This window comes from Gymnodraco acuticeps, unplaced genomic scaffold (genome assembly GCF_902827175.1).
Source record: "Gymnodraco acuticeps unplaced genomic scaffold, fGymAcu1.1, whole genome shotgun sequence".
NCBI lineage: Eukaryota > Metazoa > Chordata > Actinopteri > Perciformes > Bathydraconidae > Gymnodraco > Gymnodraco acuticeps.
This window is the reverse complement of record NW_022989810.1, coordinates 2,712,558-2,737,150: the sequence shown is the minus strand read 5'-3', so window position 1 is coordinate 2,737,150 and position 24,593 is coordinate 2,712,558. Positions and strand designations below refer to the sequence as shown.

The 24,593-nt window shown below is 41.0% G+C and overlaps 1 protein-coding gene across 1 annotated transcript in view; it reads right to left on the bottom strand.

Annotated features, from left to right (window-relative positions):
- The window catches only part of LOC117555251 (proprotein convertase subtilisin/kexin type 4-like), a 241,658-nt gene that overhangs the window by 199,144 nt on the left and 17,921 nt on the right, over positions 1–24,593 (bottom strand). Inside the window, 1 exon segment of the mRNA XM_034230095.1 lies at positions 9,225–9,317. Coding sequence (XP_034085986.1) covers positions 9,225–9,317 — 93 coding nt within the window.

Here is a 24,593-nt window from a genome sequence, read left to right as displayed (position 1 = left end):
CAACTACCTTGTACAACCCCTCCAGCCCCTCCTCTGGAAGAGCAGCCAGGACACGGTGATCAATACACATGATAGGGAGCTAATCGCTCTCTGTCAAACCAGACCCTGCCAGCTACTAATGGCACACACTCATTGGTGTGTGTGTGTGTGTGTGTGTGTGTGTGTGTGTGTGTGTGTGTGTGTGTGTGTGTCTTAATGGCAGATTGAGACTCTTTAGGGAGTGTTGCTCAAGGTTAGACTCAGGGGATGGGGGGCAATTGACCACACTGTCTGTGACACTGACCCCTCTACTGTCAGCGCATTCATCATCCAGCTGTGACAAATAGGCAGCACACGCATACACACACACCACATACACACAGATTAAAAGTACAGATAAAACCACACAGTACACATAGTACAGTGAAACATTCAATCACTTGGCAAATAGCACATTTTGCAAACATAACTTCTTTCAATGACTGCCATACACATGCAACTTCAAATGTAAAGAAAGCAGACATATCTCCCTTCAAAATAAAAGCCTATTTAAAAACAAAGAGAGTTTGACAGAGAAAAAAGGGATGAGTTCTACGGTGGCCAACCTGTGTGTTACAACAGCCTAACACATTTCCATGAGGAGAACTGCCATGCCGTTTTAAAAACAATGCAAATAAAAAAACACAAACGTGCCAAAACACATGCAAATGAAGAAGCATCTTCACCAACTTGACAACACATGCGTAGCATTTAGAAAACATTTACCAACTTGATGAAACATGTGCAGGGTTTATTAAAGCGCTGCATAAATTAAATTCTGCAAACACAACATGGGAATGCCGCGCTTGTTGAAGTTCGAGGATTATAAAATTGGCCCACTGAAAACTTACCTAAAATGTAAGTTTTGTTGGCTTATTTTAACAATGTGACCACATGATTCCTTCCGATATTATTGCAGATCTGCTATAAGCTAGCTAGCTAACGTAGCTAACCTAGTCATTTCAAATATACTGAAAAAACAGTTACAACTTCAAGAAGCACTCCAGTCCCAGCTGTGTGCATCACTTTGAATTTTCCCCATTTCCGTTGTGTTTTGAGCCTCTTGCAGGGTTCTTTTTAATTGCAGCGTTTCGTTTATTCAGTCTTTTTAGTAAACTCTGCGCATGCTCCGTCAAGTTGTGAATGTTTTCTAAATGCTTGCACCTGTCAGCCACCGTAGAGATCAGTTTTTAAAAAACACAAGGTAGGTCTATAGAAAATGTTTGTAAAAATGGTTTTCCAGCAGTGAGGAAGAAAATAACTCTGGAGCACTTGCATGATGGATTGGCTTAGGTACAACTGACAGAGGCACAATGTGAGTGTGTGGAGGAGAAGAAAGACAGTAGGATGGAGAGAATAAAAGTGTGTGTTCGCTCTCCATATGAAGAATATACTGTGTGTGTGTGTGTGTGTGTGTGTGTGTGTGTGTGTGTGTGTGTGTGTGTGTGTGTGTGTGTGTGTGTGTGTGTGTGTGTGTGTGTGTGTGTGTGTGTGTGTGTGTGTGTGTGTGTGTGTGTGTGTGTGTGTGTGTGTGTGTGTGTTACTCCCATGTCTCTGTATGAATGAGTGGATGCGGTGGATGGCAGGCAGCTGCAGCAGTGTGATACGAGCCGAGCAGCACAGATACTAGGGCTGACATTTTGGGCTTCGCTACCCACCCACGGCCCCCTGGGAAAGTGATGGCCATGGCAGCGGCAGTGGCCACATGCCCCCTCAACCCCCCCACCTCACCGCCTCCCTCTGCCTGTCAATCACAAAGCTGTGCCTCCTGGGGGTCTGTCAGCCCCAGCCTGGCTCTGGTTGGACCCACGATGCCACGCAGCAGTGAACGCACCACATGACCAACCAGCACCCAGACACTGATGCACTGCTGATCCCTATCTGGACCCCCCCTCCCGTCCACTCACTCTTCATTCAATCTCTCATCTCTAACTGCCAAGCTGGTAGTCCGGACTAGAGAAAAAAGACGGAGGAGAGGGGTTGTGGGTGTGTTACTGCAGATTAGAAGATGAACGGTGAAAACTACACAGAGGCAGGTAAGAAAAATGTGTGAGGTCTACAGTAGTGAGGGTAGGGAGGGAAAAATTGCATTGAAAGAGAAAGATAAGAGGGAGATACACTTTGGCCCCGCCTCCAGCCTTCTTTTAGGGCACCTCTTGGCCTCTGCTGCCTCACACTCCCTCCATCCACCCCTCCCTACCCACCCCCGGGCCCTCTGGTGTGTTGCTCACTCCATTGTGTCAGCCTTCAGAAGTGCTCAGTTTGAGTGGCAGGCCGTCACAGATCAGTTCCCTGCTAAAGCGGCCCGGCAGGCCGGGGTGACGGGCCAGGAAGGGATCTAAGTGGGGTTTATCAGCGCTTCTTAACGCCTCTCCGGCTCCCTGACACAAAAGAGAGGGGGTATTAAACATCTAAAGCAAACCAAAAAGCGTGAAAGCTCCTTATAGGGCCGCGGGATTGCGGATGTGACTGGAGTCTTTAAAAATTGCAACAAAAAAACGAAAAAAAGGAGAGAGAAAACCACACAAATGCTTCAGCAGAGAGAAGGCATCTAGGGAAAGTGAAAAATGTATTTGCAATCCTGAATAGAACCGCGAAGAGAATAATTCTTGGGAGGGACTGAGGAAGATATAATGTATACATGAGAATTTAATGTTATGTTAATATCAATATGAATATTATTGTGTTCTTTCTTATCTTGATGCTTCGGCAGCAATGTTTCTTGAAACGTTCATGCCAATAGAGCCCTTTTGAATTGAATTAAATTGAATTGAGAGAGAATAAACATGAAACTATAGGATATACTGTAAGACTAAAATTCAACATTACAAGTGAATTTTCTTCAAAGTATGACCCACATCTAGGCTTTTCCGTGACAATATCAGGACAATTTACACTCAGTGAATTACTTTTAATCTCAGGATGGTTAAAGAACACAAAAGCAGTTTCAAGACCTAGATTCCTACAGGTCAATAAACTCTATTCAAAATCAGGCATAGGTAAATAGCACACCGTCCTTGATGAAAGTCATTCTGTGTGACTGGCGAAGCCACACACGGTATAATATTCAACATACTTATCTCATCTTATTCTCCTTCTTCCGGCAGCGTTGACACGAAACACACAAACCGTGCGGAATGACCGGGATCGGGTTGCTATGTCTTTTATAAAGAGATTTGCTAAGCCGTTTTCTGCAAATTGCAGAAAATTGCGATCATTTGCCCATTAGGAATGAATGAGAAATCCATTTGAACAGAGCTAAAAAACACCCCACTTTGACCCCATACAGAGTTAACGTAGAACACAAATTACAAGTTTAAACGGTTCTCGAGACTATGGACTTCATTAGACTAATTGGATATTTTTTTATAGCTAGTATGGTTCTAACGTAGTCGCAGCTTGCGTTTTGGGAACATTTCACACCGTTTCACATTTTATAATGGGTGTGTATGGGAGAGTTAAGACTTAGAGTGGTGACATCACGGCTAGAGGGGAGAGGAGCTGTACAATCTGAAGAGTTTTTTTTACAACTATTGCTCGGCTCGCCACAATTTTCACTCTTAATACATAATTTGATGATCATACTGTAGGGAAATGTGTCACGGCCGCACCGATATGCTCATTTAATCAAACGGACTTACATATAGCAATCAGGTGTTCATCTGGTATCCTGAATACTCTGGGTAGGATATTTAGCTGATTGCAGTTACAGTTTTTTACTTAGAAGCAATAATGCAGCTCAATATTGTCAATACATTCTCTGACAGGCTGTCTGATCTTTGAACACACCTGTCAGTCGTTAACTGAATCCTGTTACAAAATGTAATAGATAAACAGTTAAAATAGTCAGCTAAAAGTGAGCTAAAATTAATGGATATTCTTTGTTGTATCTTAACAATACAACTAATGCTATTAATACTTACTCAGCGGGGGCAATGTTAGCATCGGGACGCGCACCCGAGTTTCAGTCACACAGTCAACATTTCTCTGAGTTTTCTAGTTCTCATTACAGCCAGATTACAATGGGCTTTTTCTACATGTTAATCAGTTAGGAAGGAAACTGTGAGATGTAGTTGTAAAGCACCAATCGTGAGAGGACTATGAAAGAATATCGAAGGCATTAGACGAACCATGGAGAATGGTCGAAACCATTATTAATAAATGGATAAAATGTGGAACTACAGAGAAATTGCAAAGATCAGGCAACCTCCAAAATTGAAGAGAGGGCAAGGAGAAAACAGGAGCTACTAACATTGAGGAAACTACAGGAATCTCTGGGAGGTGCTGACTCCTGTGACCACCATCTTTTCTGCACATGACTTGGCTAAAAATGAAAAAGGAGCATCTTAACCAGTCTGCATTACGCCAAAGGAGTCCTCCAGTCATGTGGGAAAATGTGTTATTTTCTGTAGAAGTTTAACCTTCAGCCAGAATTCTGAAGATGTTTGGCATGTAGCCCATATAGCCAATCATCCAAGGAACAGCATACTTCCTGGGAAGCAGGGTGGAGGTAGCATCATACTTTGGGGCTGTTCTCTTCAGATAGTCATGTCTTGTGAAGATAGACAGGATAATGATTTTCCCAAAAAGGCACAAAACCTATTGGCCTCTGTCAGAAATAATCTGAAGATGAAGAGGAATATGAAATTCCTGAAATGACAATGATCCAAAGCACATATCAAAGTCCACCAAAGCATGGCTTCAAAGAATCATAATCAAAGTATTGGAATCCCCATCCCACTGTAATGAGCTAAAGAGAGCTGTACACAGGAGATTCTCTTGTTTGTAGGATCTTCCACTTGTTAGCAGAGAAGAGTGGGATAACGTTCTAAAGTCAAAGCTAAAGAGCCCAATTTTAAGATTGTCTACTTTGTTTTGTCATGACTGCACCATCAAATACCAAGTTTAATAAACAATGTTGATCATTAAGTAATTGCACTAAACTAGCTCAGCATTAAACCATGCTTCCAAACAAAGCAAATCTAGAGAGCTAGTATGAACTCTAGCTAATTGGACATCGCAAGTAGGTCACTTTGCTTTACAAAACAAACAAACAAACAAAATGAATATATTTTTAATCAACCTCGCACATGAGTACAGATCTGGCTGGTAATAATCAAATGGAGAGGCACCATTTGGACTAATTATTGTGATTAGTTGAGTACATGCATGCACGTTTTCATCACACAGTAAAAAAGGTGAGAGACTGTGTCCAAAATCCCTAATTTGTCTACTCAATTACCATCCCATGGATTTGGGACACGTATACATAATGTTTATACTGAATAATATATATCTCACAGATTTAGTGTTGTTTTATTGTATTGTGACCTTCTTTGTTTCTATCAAATATAATGCATTGTGGGAAAAAAATGTATGTGCAAAAGATGCAAGAATGTTTGCTTACTATAAGATTTGCCACAGATAAGACAACCTTACACTGATTGGCTTGAGGAGGTAACCCCTCGAAAAGAGTCACGTTTGTTTGGTTGGTTGGTTGGTTGACCTCTCATGTTTCCACGTTCTTCTATGGGAATAACTTGCTTCTCCTTGCCTAACTTCAATTACATTTTCGTTTATGAATTGACAACGTAATGACAGTGCAGCTGCTTATGTTTCCAACTTCTCTCACTGCTAGGGAGGTAGCAACAATAACACCCAGCTGCAGTTAGACTAACTAGACATATTTTAAGACAAAGAAAAAGAAGTCAGACGACGGGGACAAACTGTGCACAGTGGTTTTCAGAGTGTGTGTGTTAAGTGTGTGTACACCAGCAGGGACCGGGGAGTGTATGTCAGGAGCTGGCAGGGGGTTAGTATCGGAGACATTTTGTAAAAGGTCAGTGTAGAGTTCAGTCAGAGACATGTCTGTGTGTTTGAGAATGAAAAGGCAAGAGGTCTGCTAGTTAGGACAGTTAGGGAGAGGGTAAACAAGGGGAGGTGGAGCCTGAAGTAAACAAAGTAGAGGCAGGGAGAAAGAAGGAAACAATTGGATGTTATTATCTCGCATCTTAAGGACGCCATATTTTGTATACCTGTGTTGTCCCTGTGTGTATATATTCCTTTATGCATGTATTTTGATCATGTTAATGGCAGGTCTTGCTTCGTATTTGTTTAAGTCAAAATGCATGTGTTGATGCTGCATGTGGCATGTTGTCTCCGAGCCCTCACATGTTTGCGTGGAGCTGTATTTCCCAGAGCCTTGCTAATTGTGTCATCATTAGCAGGGCGATTAATACAACAGCTGATTGTTGCTTTGCTGACAGAGGGATGCTGACAACCGGGATTACATGGTGGCAAAACCACCCCCTCCTCTGAGAAACCACTATGGACCTACACTGTGTGTGTGTGTGTGTGTGTGTGTGTGTGTGTGTGTGTGTGTGTGTGTGTGTGTGTGTGTGTGTGTGTGTGTGTGTGTGTGTGTGTGTGTGTGTGTGTGTGTGTGTGTGTGTGTGTGTGTGTGTATAGTACAGCACAGCTCTACACATGTGAGAGCCTCAGAGAGCCATTCCACTGGACTGCTTTGATTGCACTGATTTATGAAGTGTTTTTTATTATTCCTTTGTTATGGAACACCATTAATCATGTTCATGAGTAACTGAACTATTTCACTTTCATTAAGAATTGAAAAAGAACAGCAACTGAGATGAAACAGGAAATGTTTTGATATTTCACAATGAATCTTCATTTGTTGGCAATGGTTTGACAATATCATTTTTGTTTCACTTTGTATTGATCATATTGTTGCATTGTATTAAGCACAATAAATATTAACTTTTGTACACTATTATTGCATAATATGATACTGTAAATAACATAGACAAATACAAATAGAACATGCAATAATTGAATACATCTGTTTAAATAAATATGGTTTTTATTTAAGTACATGAGAGAAAGGGTTACATAGTTACTACATAGTCTTCATAGAACACTATATATTGAAACTTTACATGTTCCTACAATGTTTTTGTTATAAGACTAAGTGTTCATGTTTGCTTGAAACCAAATGAATTCACAGCTAAGCAACATCATTAGCTGACTATTATTGAAATCTCCAGAACAAGCGACTGATTGCGGGACAAAGTCTCGCAAAATAGATACACTTGTCTTTTACTATAGGAACAGATGTCATAACAAAGCCATACACAGTATCATGGGATAGTATAAGTACATGACTTCTGTTCCATTGGCCATGTTCAAATCTAAAACAAAATGTCAAGTTTGTGCCGTGCTGGTGGTCTGAAAAACCTTCTGTGAGGCTGGCTTGGACTAGGGTAAGGAGAAGATGAAGGTATATTCATATTATGGGACGCTCTCTAGAGCATGTTACCTTGACATCCATCCTCTAGTGACGGCAGATTAATAAAATATGTTGTTTCTTTGTGATGTTTAGAGGAGTAGGTTTCTGACCTTTATGATGGCCTCAGAGGATGCAATATTGACGTCTTATATCATTTTCTGAAGATCTAACAGGATTTTGCCAGTTTGGGAATTTTAATCAAGTTTATTTTGAATTTGGAACTTTGACACAATCATTCAGCTCCACTAAAAACACAGTCTTCGTAGCCTTTGCTACACAATGATGCACCGGTAACTAAGTCCTTAATGGTAACAAATTCAATTCATTCCAAAAGTAGCACATCTTATTTAAGCATTGTTTGCTAACTAGTAGCCACCTCTAAACACTAATATTTAAAAACATGAATTATGTCTCATGGTTACGATTTAATAAACCTTGCATGCTGCATTAATGATTATGCACCGTAATCTAACCCACCTGCCATGCAATGCACAGCACGATGCGGAGTGAAAGGCAGCATGCAGCTCTGTGCAGACAGCAGCCTGGTCAGAGGTGGGCGGATGGAGTACAGCTCCAGCTTTGGCAGCCGGCCAACAGCTGTAGCCAACACACTGTAATTGTGTTTGGCAACACATAACCCTCCATAAATACATCTCCCATACACATATGACAATATTGACTGGTAGTTTAAAGGACTACGGCATTATTTTAGCAAATAAAAAGGTTTCCTTTCAAGGTTATTGATAGAGATGTTGTCTTGCCTCAATGCTAAATTGATTAGTCCACATAAAAGGAATATAGTCAAAAAATGATGCAAGGTGTTTAAAAAACTGCCTGCTAAGGATGCAATGTCTAAGTATGCAATCGTTCATTATCCCAAAACATTATTTGTGCAATCCATTAAATGTAAGACTCATTACGATATGTGGGACATTCAAGGCGTGGAAATTCATTTCACCTAAAGTTACGATTGTAGAAAAGTAATTAAAGTTACAGTTTAATGAAATCATGAACCATACATGGAGTCACTGGAGATTGTGAATAAATTACTTCAATTAATCACACGCACACTGATTCAGATGATAACTCTGAATCAGAAAGTTGGGAATCTTCTCTCTCTTTAACTCTCTGTCCATTTCTTTCTTCTGCTAGTGTGTTTGCATGCATGAGTGTGGTTTTCTTTGGTATACTGCTGCCTTGTGTTTTTAGAGTGTGTGTGCCTCTGAAGGGGCAGTGTGTTGCGGAAGGGCCAGAGGTCTGGTGCACCCCGGAGAACGACCAGGGCCAAAAGCTGCATCCCCCCCACTCTTCCCTCTCCCCGTGCTGTCATGGGATGTCTCCGTGGGTGACGGTTTCCCTGGCAACAAAAGCCCTTTGAGGAGGCTGCATTGTGCGCTCCGAAGGGTGATGCAGAACGGCTTGTTGAAGGTGGCGAGGGGGGGTTTGGGGGGCAAGGCATATAGTGATATTGGATGGAACAGGCACACGAGCAAGGTAAACAACTTTCAGCCATTACTCACCACATGGATCTGTTTCTTTTTTTTTTGCATCCTTGTCGCTAATCAACACTAGACCCTGATTAAAACAGCAACGGCAGCCAAATGAACTGCCATTTGCATATACATGCTGTGTGAAATCAGAACCGATGCCACAGTGTGAATTCACCTTGACGTGGCCGTGTTGAATGTATCAAACAGTCACGTCTAAGTAGCTGAACGCTCTGATTTGATGTAGTTACAAATCCATTTCCCGCTGTGTTACAGAGACAGTGCGAGTAAGGCCAAAAAAAAACAACCTCAGAGCGGCTTCTTTTAGGAAGCTGCGGCTTGATCCCCTTCTATTCATCGTGTGATGAGTATTCTATTGAGCAGAGTTTATTTGATACAATAGGTAAAATACTCACCCCTACTGCAGTGGAAAGTGTGTTCTCAAAGGCGGCTCTGTCAGGGCGCCCCCTGCTGTCTTTAAGGCTGTAAACATCCTCCAGGCTGCCCACCTGTTAGTGTATAGAAACAAATGGTGCGGTCAGAAAATGTCTACGGTGGCCGACAAGTGCAAACGCGGCCTAAAACACTTCTATTAGAAGAAACATGCTGCAGGTTTAGGGAGACTGTGGCTCAGTGGGATAGCGGCCTGATCTTCGGATCAGGGGAGAGCAAGTTCGAGTCCCACTGCAGTCACCATGTCGTTGTCTCCCTAGGCAAGACACTTCACCCCAAATTGCTCCTGTGGGGATTGCAGTACTGAATGTATGTAAGTCGCTAGGACGCTGGATAAAAGCGTCTAACAAGTAACATGTAATGTAAAGTAATGTTCAAAAACGATGTTAATAAAACAAATGTGGCAAAAACCTTGTAAATGAAGAAAAATCTTTGTGCAATCTTCAGAAAACATTCACCAACCAGATGAAACATGCGCATCGTTTAATAAATGAAACACTGCGAATACAAAACGCTGCAAGAAGCTCAAACCACAACGGAAACAGGGACACTAAAAAGTGATGCACAGAGTTGGGACCTGAGCGCTTGTTGACACTTGGAGATATATAAAGTTTATAGTTAGTCAGATTTTTTTTTTCAAGTTGGTGAAGACGTTTCTTAAATTGGATGCGTTTTGGCATATTTTAAATGTACATCATTTTTGAACGTGCAGCGCATTTCAAGTGTTTTGGACCTTTTTAGCGCTTTTGCACAGGTTGGCCACCGTATTATGAGGTCCATGAAGTTAGAGTTTTTTTTATTAAGAATTTGTCTAAATTATGTGCCCTCCAGAACTCTGATTTGGAAGGCAAAAGATGCGAGGAAAATCTAAGTTTTCATCATTGCAGGGACCAATAAGGTCAAAACACATAACGTTCTCCTGCCTTAATCAACCACATGACCCTTTGCACAACTTCATATCAGCACATCCCCTCTGGCCATCTGTCTTGTGTGGGTTTTTCTGCAAGAAGGTGGGCCGAAATCAAATAGCACACAGTTTATCTAACCTTATCCTGGGCTTTTCATTTCCAAGCCTTATAAACTCAAATCGTATTGACCGCCTGGGAGAGTTAGAACTAACTAAGTGAAATCTACTCGCCGGCAATTGTGTGTGTGTGTGTGTGTGTGTGTGTGTGTTCATGTGCGTGTGGCTTGCTGATTCTATCTCCCTTCACATTCATTCTCTCCATTCTCTGTCCCTGAGGTGCATCAGGGCTGAGACTGCAGAGTAAATTGTCCCAAATTGAGTTCCTTCTTGCCGGCAGATACCGGCCACATCCCGACCAACCGTTTAGAGGGAGACAGAGAGAAAGAGAGAAAGAGGGAGAGAAAACAATCACGGCACACATCACTGGCTTGAAAGTGTTCTCTCTAATTTCTCTCTTTGCCTTTCTCTTCGGCCCTGTCTCTCCCTCTTTCTGCTGATTTCCCTGCTGCCTCTCTTTCTTCTCCGAGCACATTATTCTTCTGCTTCTCCCTTTTTATATCCCTCCCTGTGTGTCTTCCCTTGTCTTTGTCTGCCAAGATAGGTACACATCAGTCTTTCCTCGCCCAGCTTGTTTTTGTTCCTTCTTTTGATGATTCCCTGCCCTCCTGCTTGTTCCTCCATTCTTCTTCCATCCTTTCCTCCCTTGACTTCTGTTCTCCATCACCCCCACTGACAGTATTTCTCTTCATGTCCTTCTCTCACCCCTGGTTTCTATAACCTCCTTTCTGCTCTCTCATCCCACCCTCCATGGCTGGCTGTACCCAGTGACACAGTACCCATCAGCGCAGACCTCCTGGGTGGAGGAGTCTCGCTCTGACAATAATCACACAGTAAGTTTATAACGCTGGCAGCCCAGCTGAGCCGAGCTCAACTGAGCACACGCGACTCCCCAGACGCCGGCACACTCCATTTAACTCAGCAGGGGAGCAGGGGGCTGGCTGGGGAAGGGATGAAGGCTGTGACAGGGATGGGGAAGCCGTCGGGTTTTTGGGGGGATAGGGAGGGTTCTGGTGACGGAGCAGTGACTGGAGAAAGATATGGAAATAAGATGAGGGAGGATGGCTGGAGCTGAAACCAGTGCTGCAGGGGGGTTTGGACTTCTGGTTTTGGGACGTTTTTTTTAAGAAGATGCACATGTCACCATCTGTGCATGGAAGGAACTCCTCTCTCTGCAAATTCCCTTCCACTGTATCTCTTTCCATAGCATAGCATTATAACTTCTCTTTAACTGGAAAACTTAGGTTTGAAGATTTTATAAAAGCAACATCCTCCTTGTTGAAGAACGGTTTTTTCCAATATGGTGATGTAACTAACCTTGACCTTTGATCTCAGAAGGTAGAAGAAAGTACAAAATAACTAAATCTATCTTGGAACATTTTTTTTTTCTTCTAGTACTAGGAAATGAAATTGATATTTGGATATTGTTTTAAAAGATCACTGAAATGTGTCTTTCCATAAATAGAAAAGTCCCCTTAAAGCCTTAACTGTAAAAAGGAGATGACTGATAAAGTTGAGTTGTCCTGAAAAAGATTACATTAAATACACCGGGGTTGACTTTACCAAAGTCTGTTGCTGCATTAATTGGCCAATCACATGTAATATCAAATCAAAAGTGCTTGAGGCCAATAGCTGCGAGCTAACATGCCATCCTGGCTAAAAACAGCCAAATGCATGTTTATCTTTTCTTTAGAAATATCAAAGTACAGGGTTATTCTGGTTGAAACGTAACGGTATCATCACTTTTGATAAATGGATGTATTGAAGAGTATTTATTAAATCATTATTATTGAAGGTAATGGGAGGCCATGGATTGCTTTTGCATAAAGAAAAAACAGTCCTGCTGTGACATGATTTCTACAGAAAGGCACACTTAATGTCATAACATTGAGAAATACTCTGTAATTAATGCCAATCAACATGCATCTCTACTGAAGGCGCAAGAAGACATTGCAATGAAACTGTAGATGTAAAGGGTAGATACAAGATTTACTGTAAGTCAAATTAGAAATAAAAATGGTACTTTTCCAAAAACTATGAATGGTATTTCTCCCAGTGAACTTCATCTCAGTTCTATTTTTCTAAGTTTTGAGACATCTATATCTGAGATTTCTGGCTCCACATCAACAAAATGGAGGGAAAGAGAATATAATTGCAGAGGCCAAAGCATTGAGAAAAGCCATTTTAACTCAACAGCATTATGTCTTTTGAGAAACAGTATCTTTGTTTCTCTTGGTAACCAACAGAATATCGGCACTGCGCTCTCCATGGCTCTGATCCTGTGGCTCTTTAAGTGACAGTAAATGGTCTGCAATTATATAGTGTTTCATCAAAAGCTCTTAAAAATACGAATTCACACTCAAACATTATAGCAGCGGGCAAATGTGTAAGGTAGAGGATGTGGACAAGATGAACCCAATCAAGTGCATATATCTGTTTTGTGAAAGACACATTGTACCTTTTACATAAGGTTAGTATTTACCGCAGCGTTTCGCAGTCGAGTCATCTTCCTACTATCCAGAGAGACAAAGAAAACAACAAAGAAACTCCTTTGCTTGTTGGGGTTTTCCCTTTCCTGTAGTGTGTTTTACGTTTTAGTGCATGTTGATGGTCTGCCAGTCCAACAACAAAGTTCAGGCCAGAGGGAGTTTCTCACACACACACACACACACACACACACGACTGCTTTGTTTACTTCTGTGACATAGCGACATCACTATGTAATGTGCCTGATAGACTAATGGGCAAGTCATCTCTAAGCATCTGACCAATCACAACAGAGCCAGCCAGCTAACCAATCAGAGCAGACTGGACTCTGGTTTCAGACAGAGGGTGAAAAGAGGCTGTGATTACATGTTAGTGTTGTATCATGTTCTGTTGCTTTTAACCTCTTAGTGAGTATTTACTCAATTGTACAATGTCCTTGGATGTCGTGAAAGGCACCCTTAAATACAATGTATTATTATTAAATCCTCAAATTGCAATTGTCCATTGACTCCCACTGTACTGGGGTGACAGTATAATGTAGAGGCAGATATCTCAAAACGTGGTCAAATAAAACCAATTAAAATAATCAGTTTTTTGTATTTTGTGTGAACCAATCATTTAAATGTGTGGTAGCAGTCAATGGCCAATTAGACAAGAGACACACTTCCTACTAAATGTGTCACTTTGACAACTTGACATTATTGACACTGGATGTGCATAACTCACACACATGTACACACAGTCAAACTACAGATGAAAATTAGAGAGCAATTTCAATCCAAAACAAACACACATCCTCACAAATGCACACACACATCCTTGCGACCTGCCAGAGCAAGTTCACAGCAAAACAATATGAGGCCAATCAGGGGACCATTGGTATGGCTCTCCCTCTGCTAATGACGGCACTTTGAAAAGGTAATCTAATTCACCAGCAGCAATTAAGGCTGGGAGCGCCTTGTCACTATTAATTATCCGCTCCTTCACTCATGTTCTCCAGTGTGGACGCTGAGACCGCCTGACACACAGCACTGTCGGACAAATCAACCCCATCAGCCAGCCAGTCACTGAGAACACTAATCATGAGAGTTTTCAACACACACACAGAGATAGATACTTTATGCCTGAATCATTGCACGATGAACTAAGTAAGCTTGACGTGAATAGGAAGTCCAAGTAGGCTGCAGTTCGAGGTATCTTTACGTAGTTGAACAGTAGATACTGGATCCTACAGAGGGTTACTCAAGGTGGCATGACTGATGTCAGCATCCATCAAATATTGGTTATCGATCGAAACCCATGCTACTGTGAAGTGTTGAGTGTTAGTGTTTTGGATCACCTAAATCATGCCCATGGAAATCAGGGCTCTGACTGACATGAAACTTTGCATAACTCTTCATTGTTCTAATTCACGACCAATAAGAAATAGTTGTTTTAATAAGGGCTGCACAATGTATCTACATTTTAATCCAGATTGCAGTATGGACTAGTGCAATATTTGAAATGGCAGGAGCTGCAATATATGGTAAGATATGTATAAAATATAGAGGGAGAAGTCAGAAACATTCACTTATAATGTTTAAAAATATACTGTATGTTTTCAAATATTTGTATACCAGCAAATATTTAAAAAAATAATAATTGAAATGTTTTTGGGGGGGAAGGAAAAGAAAATATGTTGTGTATAACTGCTGAAGATTGATGAAAAGTATTTCATTCAACTTGGCATTCAATATAGTTGTTGCATCCAAGCAAAAATAAGAGCTTTTTAAAATGTCTTAACAATATCCTATTGCAAAGTTCTTACAAAATGCATAACATCTGTGAAACAGCATCTCTGACTAAACACCAACATGTTACTTGTTTATTATTAGTTGAACTGCAATGAAACAAGTTGAGATACATCAAGTTGAAAGTCTTTTGAGGTTTTACTAAAGCAAGATGTGGAGATTAAATCTGTGGCACTGATACGGTACACAGCACCATGACCTGTCGCACTCTTCTAGGACCAAGGACAACCAATCCAAGTAGACCTTCATACTCCAGACAAGGTACATAAAGGACTCTGTCCAGGTCTTTGCTTAACTGAATCTCTCCAACAATCAACCTTAGTCAAGGCACTGATGAAGAGGGGATTAGCATAACAGTCCTGCTGCTGTAAAGAGTGCTGCAAAGCTTTCAAAGGACTATAATGACTATGTTGCTGGAGAAAATCAAAAATCCCTGGTACTGATAGATAGTAACGATACTGTACATACATATACATTAACTTTACTTCAATTCATTGTTTAATTTAATTTCACAGGTATTTATATGCCATCATTAACAACACTTGTCTGACTTGAAGTCATATCATAGCTTTTTTCTTGATCAAGAATACTGTTGCAAGTATGTGTGTATTTGAAAGAAAAAGGAAGTTTAATCAATGGAGGAAAGGAGATTAAATAGAAGACTGCATGGATTCAAACGCTCTGACATAAGCAATGATAGCTTATAATGAATAGCCATTCACTTAAAGTCTACACCACTGAAGAAAATAGCAGAAAAAAGGGTGCAGAAAACATCCCAGAATGGAATAAATGGAGACTTTTTCACAAGAGCGAATCCAAACTATATTCAGTGGTTTTCTCTTGAAGACTTGAATCCCACTGGGAGAAATTCACACCAAACACATTTGCAGAGGTTTATTTAAGTTCATGTGCAAGATAAGCTGTAAAAGAAACTGTGTGAAACAGCAATTCCCACCTCAAATTCTCCGTGAAAAAACAATGCAAAGACAACCAGCTTTCGACAGAATGTCATGCCTTTTCCACCCAGGTAGGAGGACATAATGCCGTCTGTCTTCTGTATTTGTTATCTAAAAAAAGACAACGTGCTAATTGCATTAACATAAAAAATAGTCGCTTTAATGTGCAATTAGAGTCTCCAAATAACCCGACCTGCATGTCTGTAAGTGAAAAGCCAGAGACATGGAGGGAACATACAAACTGTGAGTGTGCAGGACATTCTTGCATCACTACTAACCGCTAATTAAAGTATTTGCTGTATTAAAAGAATGATAACCATGACATGCGCTAACTTCAGATAAGGTCATTCCTGTGTAATAATTAAAATAAGCAAACAAAAGTTATGCCTGAGGTAGTCTGATTCAATATGCTTTAAAAGTATATTATAAAGACACAAAATAAATGACTTGGATCCGCTGCAGATCTGGCTGCTACTGCTGAGAGTGATAAAAGCTCCCATAAGGAGAACATATTGGATTTAAGAATCTTGGACCCCAACCAAAAACCACAAGCAATTATGAGAGTTGGAAGTCAGAGTGAAGACAAAAGAAGAAGAATAGATTAATCAATTAAAGAACGGAATTTTAATTATCCCACTGTGGCTTTTTATTTTCTATTAGCACATACCTAATGTGCAGCCTCAGGAACAAGTACAGTAAGGAGAAATAATAATAATAATAATTGGTGCTACTGTGTGAGCTTTGCTGGCTACTGTGCTGCGCGAGATATGAGTACAGTAAAAGGTTAATATACCACGAAATGCTCTTTGAACGAGGAACAGTAATCATAAAAAGGATACAGTGTTATAAATCAAGAAATATAGAAATCTATATATAGAATACTTACAGCTACAGAACAATTGCTGGCTTCTCCTCCAGCTGCGACACTTGACAAACTAAAATAAACTAAAAGCTCTAATTAAACTCTGGAAATTGCCCAATTTGTATTTTCCTTTGAAACAAAACGAAAAGATTTCAACAATCATAAGTCTTGACTTTGAAGGAAAAAATGTCATGAAACTAGATATAATAATAATTGAGTTATATGATGTTTATTATACTGGAAACAATCTAATCCTATGTCATCACAGGAGCCTATTGATAAATATATATATATATACACATTTCTCTAATATGTAAGGTTGCATTTGTTGTTTTATGTGTTTCAGTGATTTCTCTGGATTCAGTTGTTATTCCACGTTTTTCTACACATGTTTGTTATTGATTCCTACGGATCAAAAAACGTCTCCGCTCACCCTTCAAGTGTCAAATCAAATGATCATACTGTGCAGCAGATGATTGAAAGACCTGAGCTTCACAAATCAAAACAGCTCACTTGAAGGAAAAGGCAGATTTAAGGTGCTGTGAAACACACAAGCTCAATAAGAGCTGCAGGTATTGTGATGTGTGTTCTATATTTTGTTCCTTTATGTACGGTGGCCCTGAAGTGCAAGACACTACAGCATTTCAGAAAACACCACAGCATTTCACAAAACACCACAGCATTTCAGAAAACACCACAGCATTTCACAAAACACTACAGCATTTCACAAAACACCACAGCATTTCAGAAAACACTACAGCATTTCACAAAACACCACAGCATTTCACAAAACGCCACAGCATTTCAGAAAACACTACAGCATTTCACAAAACACCACAGCATTTCAGAAAACACTACAGCATTTCACAAAACACCACAGCATTTCAGAAAACACTACAGCATTTCACAAAACACCACAGCATTTCAGAAAACACTACAGCATTTCACAAAACGCCACAGCATTTCAGAAAACACTACAGCATTTCACAAAACGCCACAGCATTTCAGAAAACGCCACAGCATTTCAGAAAACACTACAGCATTTCACAAAACACCACAGCATTTCAGAAAACACTACAGCATTTCACAAAACACCACAGCATTTCAGAAAACACTACAGCATTTCACAAAACACCACAGCATTTCAGAAAACACTACAGCATTTCACAAAACGCCACAGCATTTCAGAAAACGCCACAGCATTTCAGAAAACACTACAGCATTTCACAAAACACCACAGCATTTCACAAAACACCACAGCATTTCACAAAACGCCACAGCATTTCAGAAAACACCACAGCATTTCACAAAACACCACAGCATTTCAGAAAACACCACAGCATTTCACATTGGACGGAAAGGGTATTCCTTTAGTGATGTTTGTGATTGGACAGAGCCAGCCAGAGAAGCACTGCTGTGATTGGTTGTTTTTGCTGCCAGTCAAGAAATGACGCTTCGTGATTGGTCAACACCCGACAGCGAAATATGTCCCAACACATCAGCCGTTAGCACACACTCAGAGCTCACAGCTCCTCATATCTGTTCTGAAACTGGACAAAAGTTAAACATGTACAAACCACAGACTGTCTGTGTCATGGCGAATACAGTCGCTGCTTTATTTATGTCTGTATGACGTTGTTGTGAGTGTGGACGGAGCAGCTACAGGTTAGTTTAGCCTGATGGATCAGATTCCATTCAGAAAACACGCATTTTAAAAGCTTTTCACTTGCCGTCTTGTCTGCAGACTTGTCAAAGCGTTAATTCATGGTGTTTACTAACCGGTATCAGTATGTTGTTACTTCGGCATCACTTTGAAACGTGTATTACAATTAAATCACGGTCAAATATGTTCATTTTGTTGTAGTTGGTATCTCCCATATAATTTACATGGAGATACGCCCCGCCCCCTCTCAGCGCCTCTTGTTTGAATGACAGGAGCAAACACAGCTGACAGCCGCGGTGAAACTCGAGCGATTAGAGCGATGCGAATATTGGGTGGTCTACTATAGTATTTACATGGAGACAAGCCCCTTAAAAACCATGAATTAATAAAGCATTAATTCTGTGTTTACTCCTGGAGAGGGGGCGGGCCGTATCTCCATGTAAATCCTATCGGAATCGGATCGATCAGGCTAAACTAACCTGTAGCTGCTCCGTCCACACTCACAACAACGTCATACAGACATAAATAAAGCAGCGACTGTATTCACCATGACATAGACAGTCTGTGTTTTGTATATGTTGAACTTTTGTCCAGTTTCTGAACAGATATGAGGAGCTGTGAGCCAGCTAACGGCTGATGTGTTGGGCCAATCACGAAGCGTCATTTCTTGACTGGCAGCAAAACAACCAATCACAGCAGTGCTTCTCTGGCTGGCTCTGTCCAATCACAAACAAGAAGTGTTCTCCCTAAGGAATACCCTTTCCGTCCAATGTGAAATGCTGTGGTGTTTTCTGAAACTCTGTTGTGTTTTCTGAAATGCTGTGGTGTTTTCTGAAATGCTGTTGTGTTTTGTGAAATGCTGTGGTGTTTTCTGAAATGCTGTTGTGTTTTCTGAAATGCTGTGGTGTTTTCTGAAATGCTGTTGTGTTTTCTGAAATGCTGTGGCGTTTTGTGAAATGCTGTAGTGTTTTGTGAAATGCTGTTGTGTTTTGTGAAATGCTGTTGTGTTTTGTGAATTGCTGTGGCGTTTTGTGAAATGCTGTGGTGTCTTGCACTTCAGGGCCACCGTATTTATGTCTGTTTTTAATTTATCTTTGTGAGCTTTTATTTTCAGTTTGGTTCTTTTTTGTTTCCTAAAAGACATAAAAAATGGTTCTTGATATGAAGTTTTGCGAGTTGTTGGTCGCTCCTTTTACCTTTTAAAATAATCTTTGCTTAAGGCAAAACTGCCACAGGGCTGACACTAAATATTCATCTTGTAAGTGGAATCGTTTGACTCAACGACAAATGCCCATTACAAGCCAAAACATATGACCTGCTAACTTTTTCTGAACTTCAATTGACTACATCAAAAGACAAAGATATCTGCCATTCACCGGATGACAGGCAGATTCTGTTAGCAACTACCTGGTGAACACAGCATAGATGGTGGAGACCAAAACAGAGCTCATAGGAGAGTGAACATTGGAATATGAAATACACAACTGTCACCACCTTTCACTGTCTACCACCTGCTGGCTAGCATGTTGAAACATTTTGTATAAAAGGTGAATGTCAGTGTTTTGTAAAGCGTTTATTTAGCTTTCAGAAGAAATCAAATCAGTAGATTAAATAATGATAGATGGAGGTATCTCCTACTCACTCTTCAAATAACTGACTAAAACATGCTTTGGCAAAATGCCTTTTCTCTGTTTTCACCACGCCTAGAGCAAACAAGTGCCGCTGAAATTCGTCATCAATTAGGTTTGCAGTTACACAGAGGTAGATTTATCTTACCAGTTTGCCATGCATTTCTTTCTTACAATACCACACATTTACTCGTTTTATATCCTTCCTATAATACATGTTAATACTAGCATTGTTAAACTTGTGATTAGCCATGATAAATAAGATAATTATTGTGATTAACCCGCGATAAATCGTTTTTCTTGATTGAGACCACTACAAAAAACACCTTGGTGTTTATACAAACTATGAGCTTTCACCAACCCCAGTCCAAAAAATATAAACAGTTCATCTCCTCAGTAGCCTTCTAAAAGGAAAAACACTGTAAGCCTGATTTGATCTGCAGCATCTGATGGCAGATCAGTAGAGTTGGTCTTTGAGTCATCACAGTGCTGAAGCATCCACAGGAAGCATGCCCCGCTGCTGCTGACGGACTCCAACAGCCACTCAGAGAGCAGAGACAGCAACAAAGATGGAGGGAAAAGCATGAAGGATAAACAAAAACAAACACAGACATCAAGAGTCATTGAAGCAGTGTGTGAGAGCCACGTGAGGCAGCCCACCCTTCGGAGGAAATAGCAGCTGGTGTGTCTACTAACAGCCCTACAGGGGCCGTGGCCTCCACTGCCACAAATATGGAGAAGCAGAAAGGAGAGATAGGAGGAGGGCTGGGTGATGGAGGGGGACGCTCAGGGCTAAATGGGGGTGAGCAGTTAAGCCTTGTTGGTTACAGTATTGGCAGGAAATGCAGGAGTTGAGAGGGGCATGACGGGTTTACGGTCCATTTTAAAGTCACAAGTAAAGGAACTGAATGGTTTTTTAAGACAAATACAATTGGTGTAGGATTGGGTGTTGACTTCTGTAGTGTGAAGAATTCAACTTTATTACAATGTTGATCTTGTCTTTGTATCTGGGCCACAATTTTGGAGGTAATATGCAAAACATTTGCTCATCAAGTTAATATAGAAGCCTAACGAGGCGACAAACATGAACAGTAACATTATCAGGGTTTACCAAAGTCCTACATAAGTATTACTTTTTGCCAAAGGCAGCATTATTTTCCAAAACAGACTAAAGAAGTGAACATCTCCTAAAAACAACAACTATAAAGGCTCTGATGAATGATGAAAAATTAAAACAAAATCCGCAAACAAATACATATTTAAAATGTGGGAAATACTTAATCAATAAATAATCAAATAATCGACAGGACTTACTTTAAATCCAATGTCATCGTTTCCCTATTAAATGTAATTCCCATTATCAAACAACAACAACAATACAGGTTATAGGACATACACTAAACATATACTTGTGTTGAACAATATTAATATGACATGTTAGAGCAGGGGTCTCAAACTCAAGGCCCGAGGGCCAAATCCGGCCCACGACTTCATTTTCTGTGGCCCCGCAAGAGCTTGCAAAGAATATAATACGTTTATTATACGGTTACATGCCGCTTTACAGAAGCAGGTTGCCATAAACTACATGTCCCACAATGCATCTCGTTTTGTGACATGAGCACTGAAGAGACTTGCAATTATTTGCCCTGGACTTCTGCTTTCAGACGTAGTTAATTACTAAGTTATTACCCTATCCGATAATAATCCAATTCAGAGGCAATAAAGTAATATAATACATTATTTTATATATATATATATATATTATATATTTATATAGTTACAACCGGCCCTTTGAGTGCAACCTTTATGCGAATGTGGCCCGCGATGAAATTGAGTTTGACACCCGTGTTAGAAAAGTTCATTCATTCGCTTTTTGTAGTATGACGCAAATACTATGGGACGTAGATGAGTTTTATACAAACAGACTGACTGAACCCCAAACCCACGTGAATTATAACATTCCAAGTCCCAGTTGCTACGAGCCTGCTTTACCTCTTTCTTAGTCCCACTCAGTTAAAAGGTCAAGAACCAAAAATAACTATAATCCACTCTTCAGCAAAGATCATAAAAACTCTCAAGTCAATCGTGAGAAAGAATTGTCCATACGGTTGAAAACACTGTGCAGTGATCTGATATTGGGAAAGGAAAGCCGACGTGCACTGAAGTCCGCTGTCACATTACGCAGGTTTGGACTGGAATCCATTTTATTTTAAAACTTTCTTTTAATATTACGTAGAAGAAATGGGCATTTCAGTGAGCATAAAACACACTCTGAGTCTACAGCATCAGTAACCGACATACTTCTCCATCTACAAAGCTTATGATAAACAACAACTTCATCAAATATGGTTTACTTTCACTTATTTCTCTCTAAGCTCTTTTCATAAAGCAATTCCAAACACAAACCTAAATCCAGCAGTGAAGCTGTACTGCACGACGTATTATTTTACAACATTTCTCAATATTCCACACTGCGTGTATGTGTGCTTCTCCCATTGCAAGTCTCGTCCACCATGTTCCTTCATCTTCTTTATCTCCCCCTCTTTCCCTATCTCTCTCTACATTTCAATATTGAAGAGAGTTTTATTAAGGGCTAGACTCGGGTGTGCTGAGGCGCTCTCAGTAATTTTCCTACAAAGTGCTTTAATCCATCACACGGCCAACATGTGGCCTTTGCAGCCATACATCATCTCAGCCCAGGGAGGGAGAGGAGAGGGAGTGGTAGCATAATTTCTGCTCACCACCTCCTCCTCCTCCTCACCCAGTCTTCTTCTTCTTCTCTACCTTCATCTCCCTCCAGAGTTTCCCACCTGGGAGGGAAACCACATCTTCTGCACATATTCCTCAGACAAGTCCACTCTCCATTTACAAATGAGAGTGAGGCATGAGCGAGGATTGAATGAGGGGAGGGGGGGGGGGCAACGAGAGGGAGAGAAAATGAAAGAGATGGAGATAGCCGTGAGTGAATGAGAGGAAGAGAGAAAGAGATAAGGAAAATGGAGAAAAGCTTACTGGAATGAATTAAAATTGGGGACAAAAGCAGGTGAGAGGAAGTCAGACAGTGTGTGTGAGCATGGCGCCAGCACCTGTACTTGCATTAGGAAATAGAAATAGGCAGTGAAGGAGTGTACATGGGGGGGGGGGGGGGGGGGGGGAGTGATTCATTTCCCAGCATGCAGCTGGTACAGTATTGCCCTCTGCGTTGCCCCCGGCCAACACCTGCCTCCATTTCGCTTTCTCCGCCCTCCCTGTGCCGAGGAGCAGCGGTGAACTCTGGGCCCCCTGACTAATGGAATGGGCCCTCTCTTCCAACCATTAGACGATTGGTGTCCCTTTCCGCGGCCCTGGGTGCCCTATGCTTCAGGAAAAGGGAGTGAAAGGGGGCGAGGGAGAAGTTGGTGCCACGTTGGCCTTTTTTCCTTTTGCCAGAACACCTGGCCAGAACATCACAGCCTGGAGTAATCCAGCCAGTGTAAGGCTTCCACGTAGCTTAGCTTCTGACTGAGGCTGTTTCTGAGAGGATATTAGAAATTGTGAATTGGGCGCAGCGCTACAAGGTTCCAGAGAAGAAAGTCTCTGAATGTGCACGAATGATCGCGAGGTGTTTGTGTGATTTCATTTAGCCGCTAAATCCAGTGCTCTGCCTCAATTAGCCTACATCTGCTTTGCTCAGATGGAAAACCCACTGTGTGAGTACAGAGGGGGGGAGGGAGGTGGTGGGGGGGGGGGGGGGGGATTGAGGATTGAATCTCTCGATGAGCTGATAGCACGTCTGCAGACAGCGAGCCAAGCTGTGCCGCTGTAATGTTATGCTAATGGTATGGTAATGATATGCTAATCTTCCGTCAGTATTCCACCTCAACGGAGAGAAGGGGAATCTGGGAGGCCTTTCACCATTGGTTGGAGACCGGGGACTTCCTGGTGTCAGAGTTCAAGACAGAATCACGCAGACACACACATGCACACACACACACACACACACATACTTAATTCTTGAAGCAGTCATCTCAGCTCAAATAAAAACAATGCCACACGCAGACCTAATCTGGCTCTAATCCGATTTGCAAAGTCTTAAGTAAGCAAGTAATAATACCTGTATACAATGCGAAGTCATGTGATGTTACTTCAAACTGGGGCGGCTGGATTGTAAGTAAGCCTGGAAGATAAGATGATACTTTCTAATGTATTTTGTATTTTAATCATCACGTAATATCAAGTCACTGTGCTGTTGTTCTGTGCATCCGACAATCATCTATTTGAGATCACGATCAGGTTCCTTTTTCCTTTGTCATTGTGTGAGAAACCCTGCACCTGTAATGGCTGCCATTACCTGCCTAGTCAAAGCGTCTCTTTCTCCTGGGCTCATAATGATTGCATTAAACCACCACGTCCTTGTTTTGGAGATGAGACTCACCATTGTGTAACAGCAATCTTTGAATCCACGTCAGTATACTGACACATAATTACAAGCGAGGGATCCTGGGTGCACTGCATTGTTTTGTCTCTTTATTTAATGTTTCTACATTTCACTGCATCATTGAGAATGAGCCGATTTACCCTCCAAAAAGGAATCTATCAGCCATCTTTAAACATTTCTAAATGAGCAAGCTGTAAGACAAGTGAAAGATAAACGTAGATAGATAAACTCCATCTCCCCGACACATTTAAAAATCATAAAGACTGACAGGAAACGCTTCAGTGCACCTGCAAAATAGCAACTGCAATGCATCACAGTAAATCTGTCCGTGTGGCATAAAGACATCATCGCGGGTATTTCGCTTTGTTTTTCTTTGTGTTTCACAGTTGCAAAATGGATATGTCAATCCTGCACAATGGAGAGACGAGATGACATTTTCCTGGATGCTGTACACTAAATCAAAGAGACCAACAATATGTTGAGTGCCAGCATGGAGACATTTGAT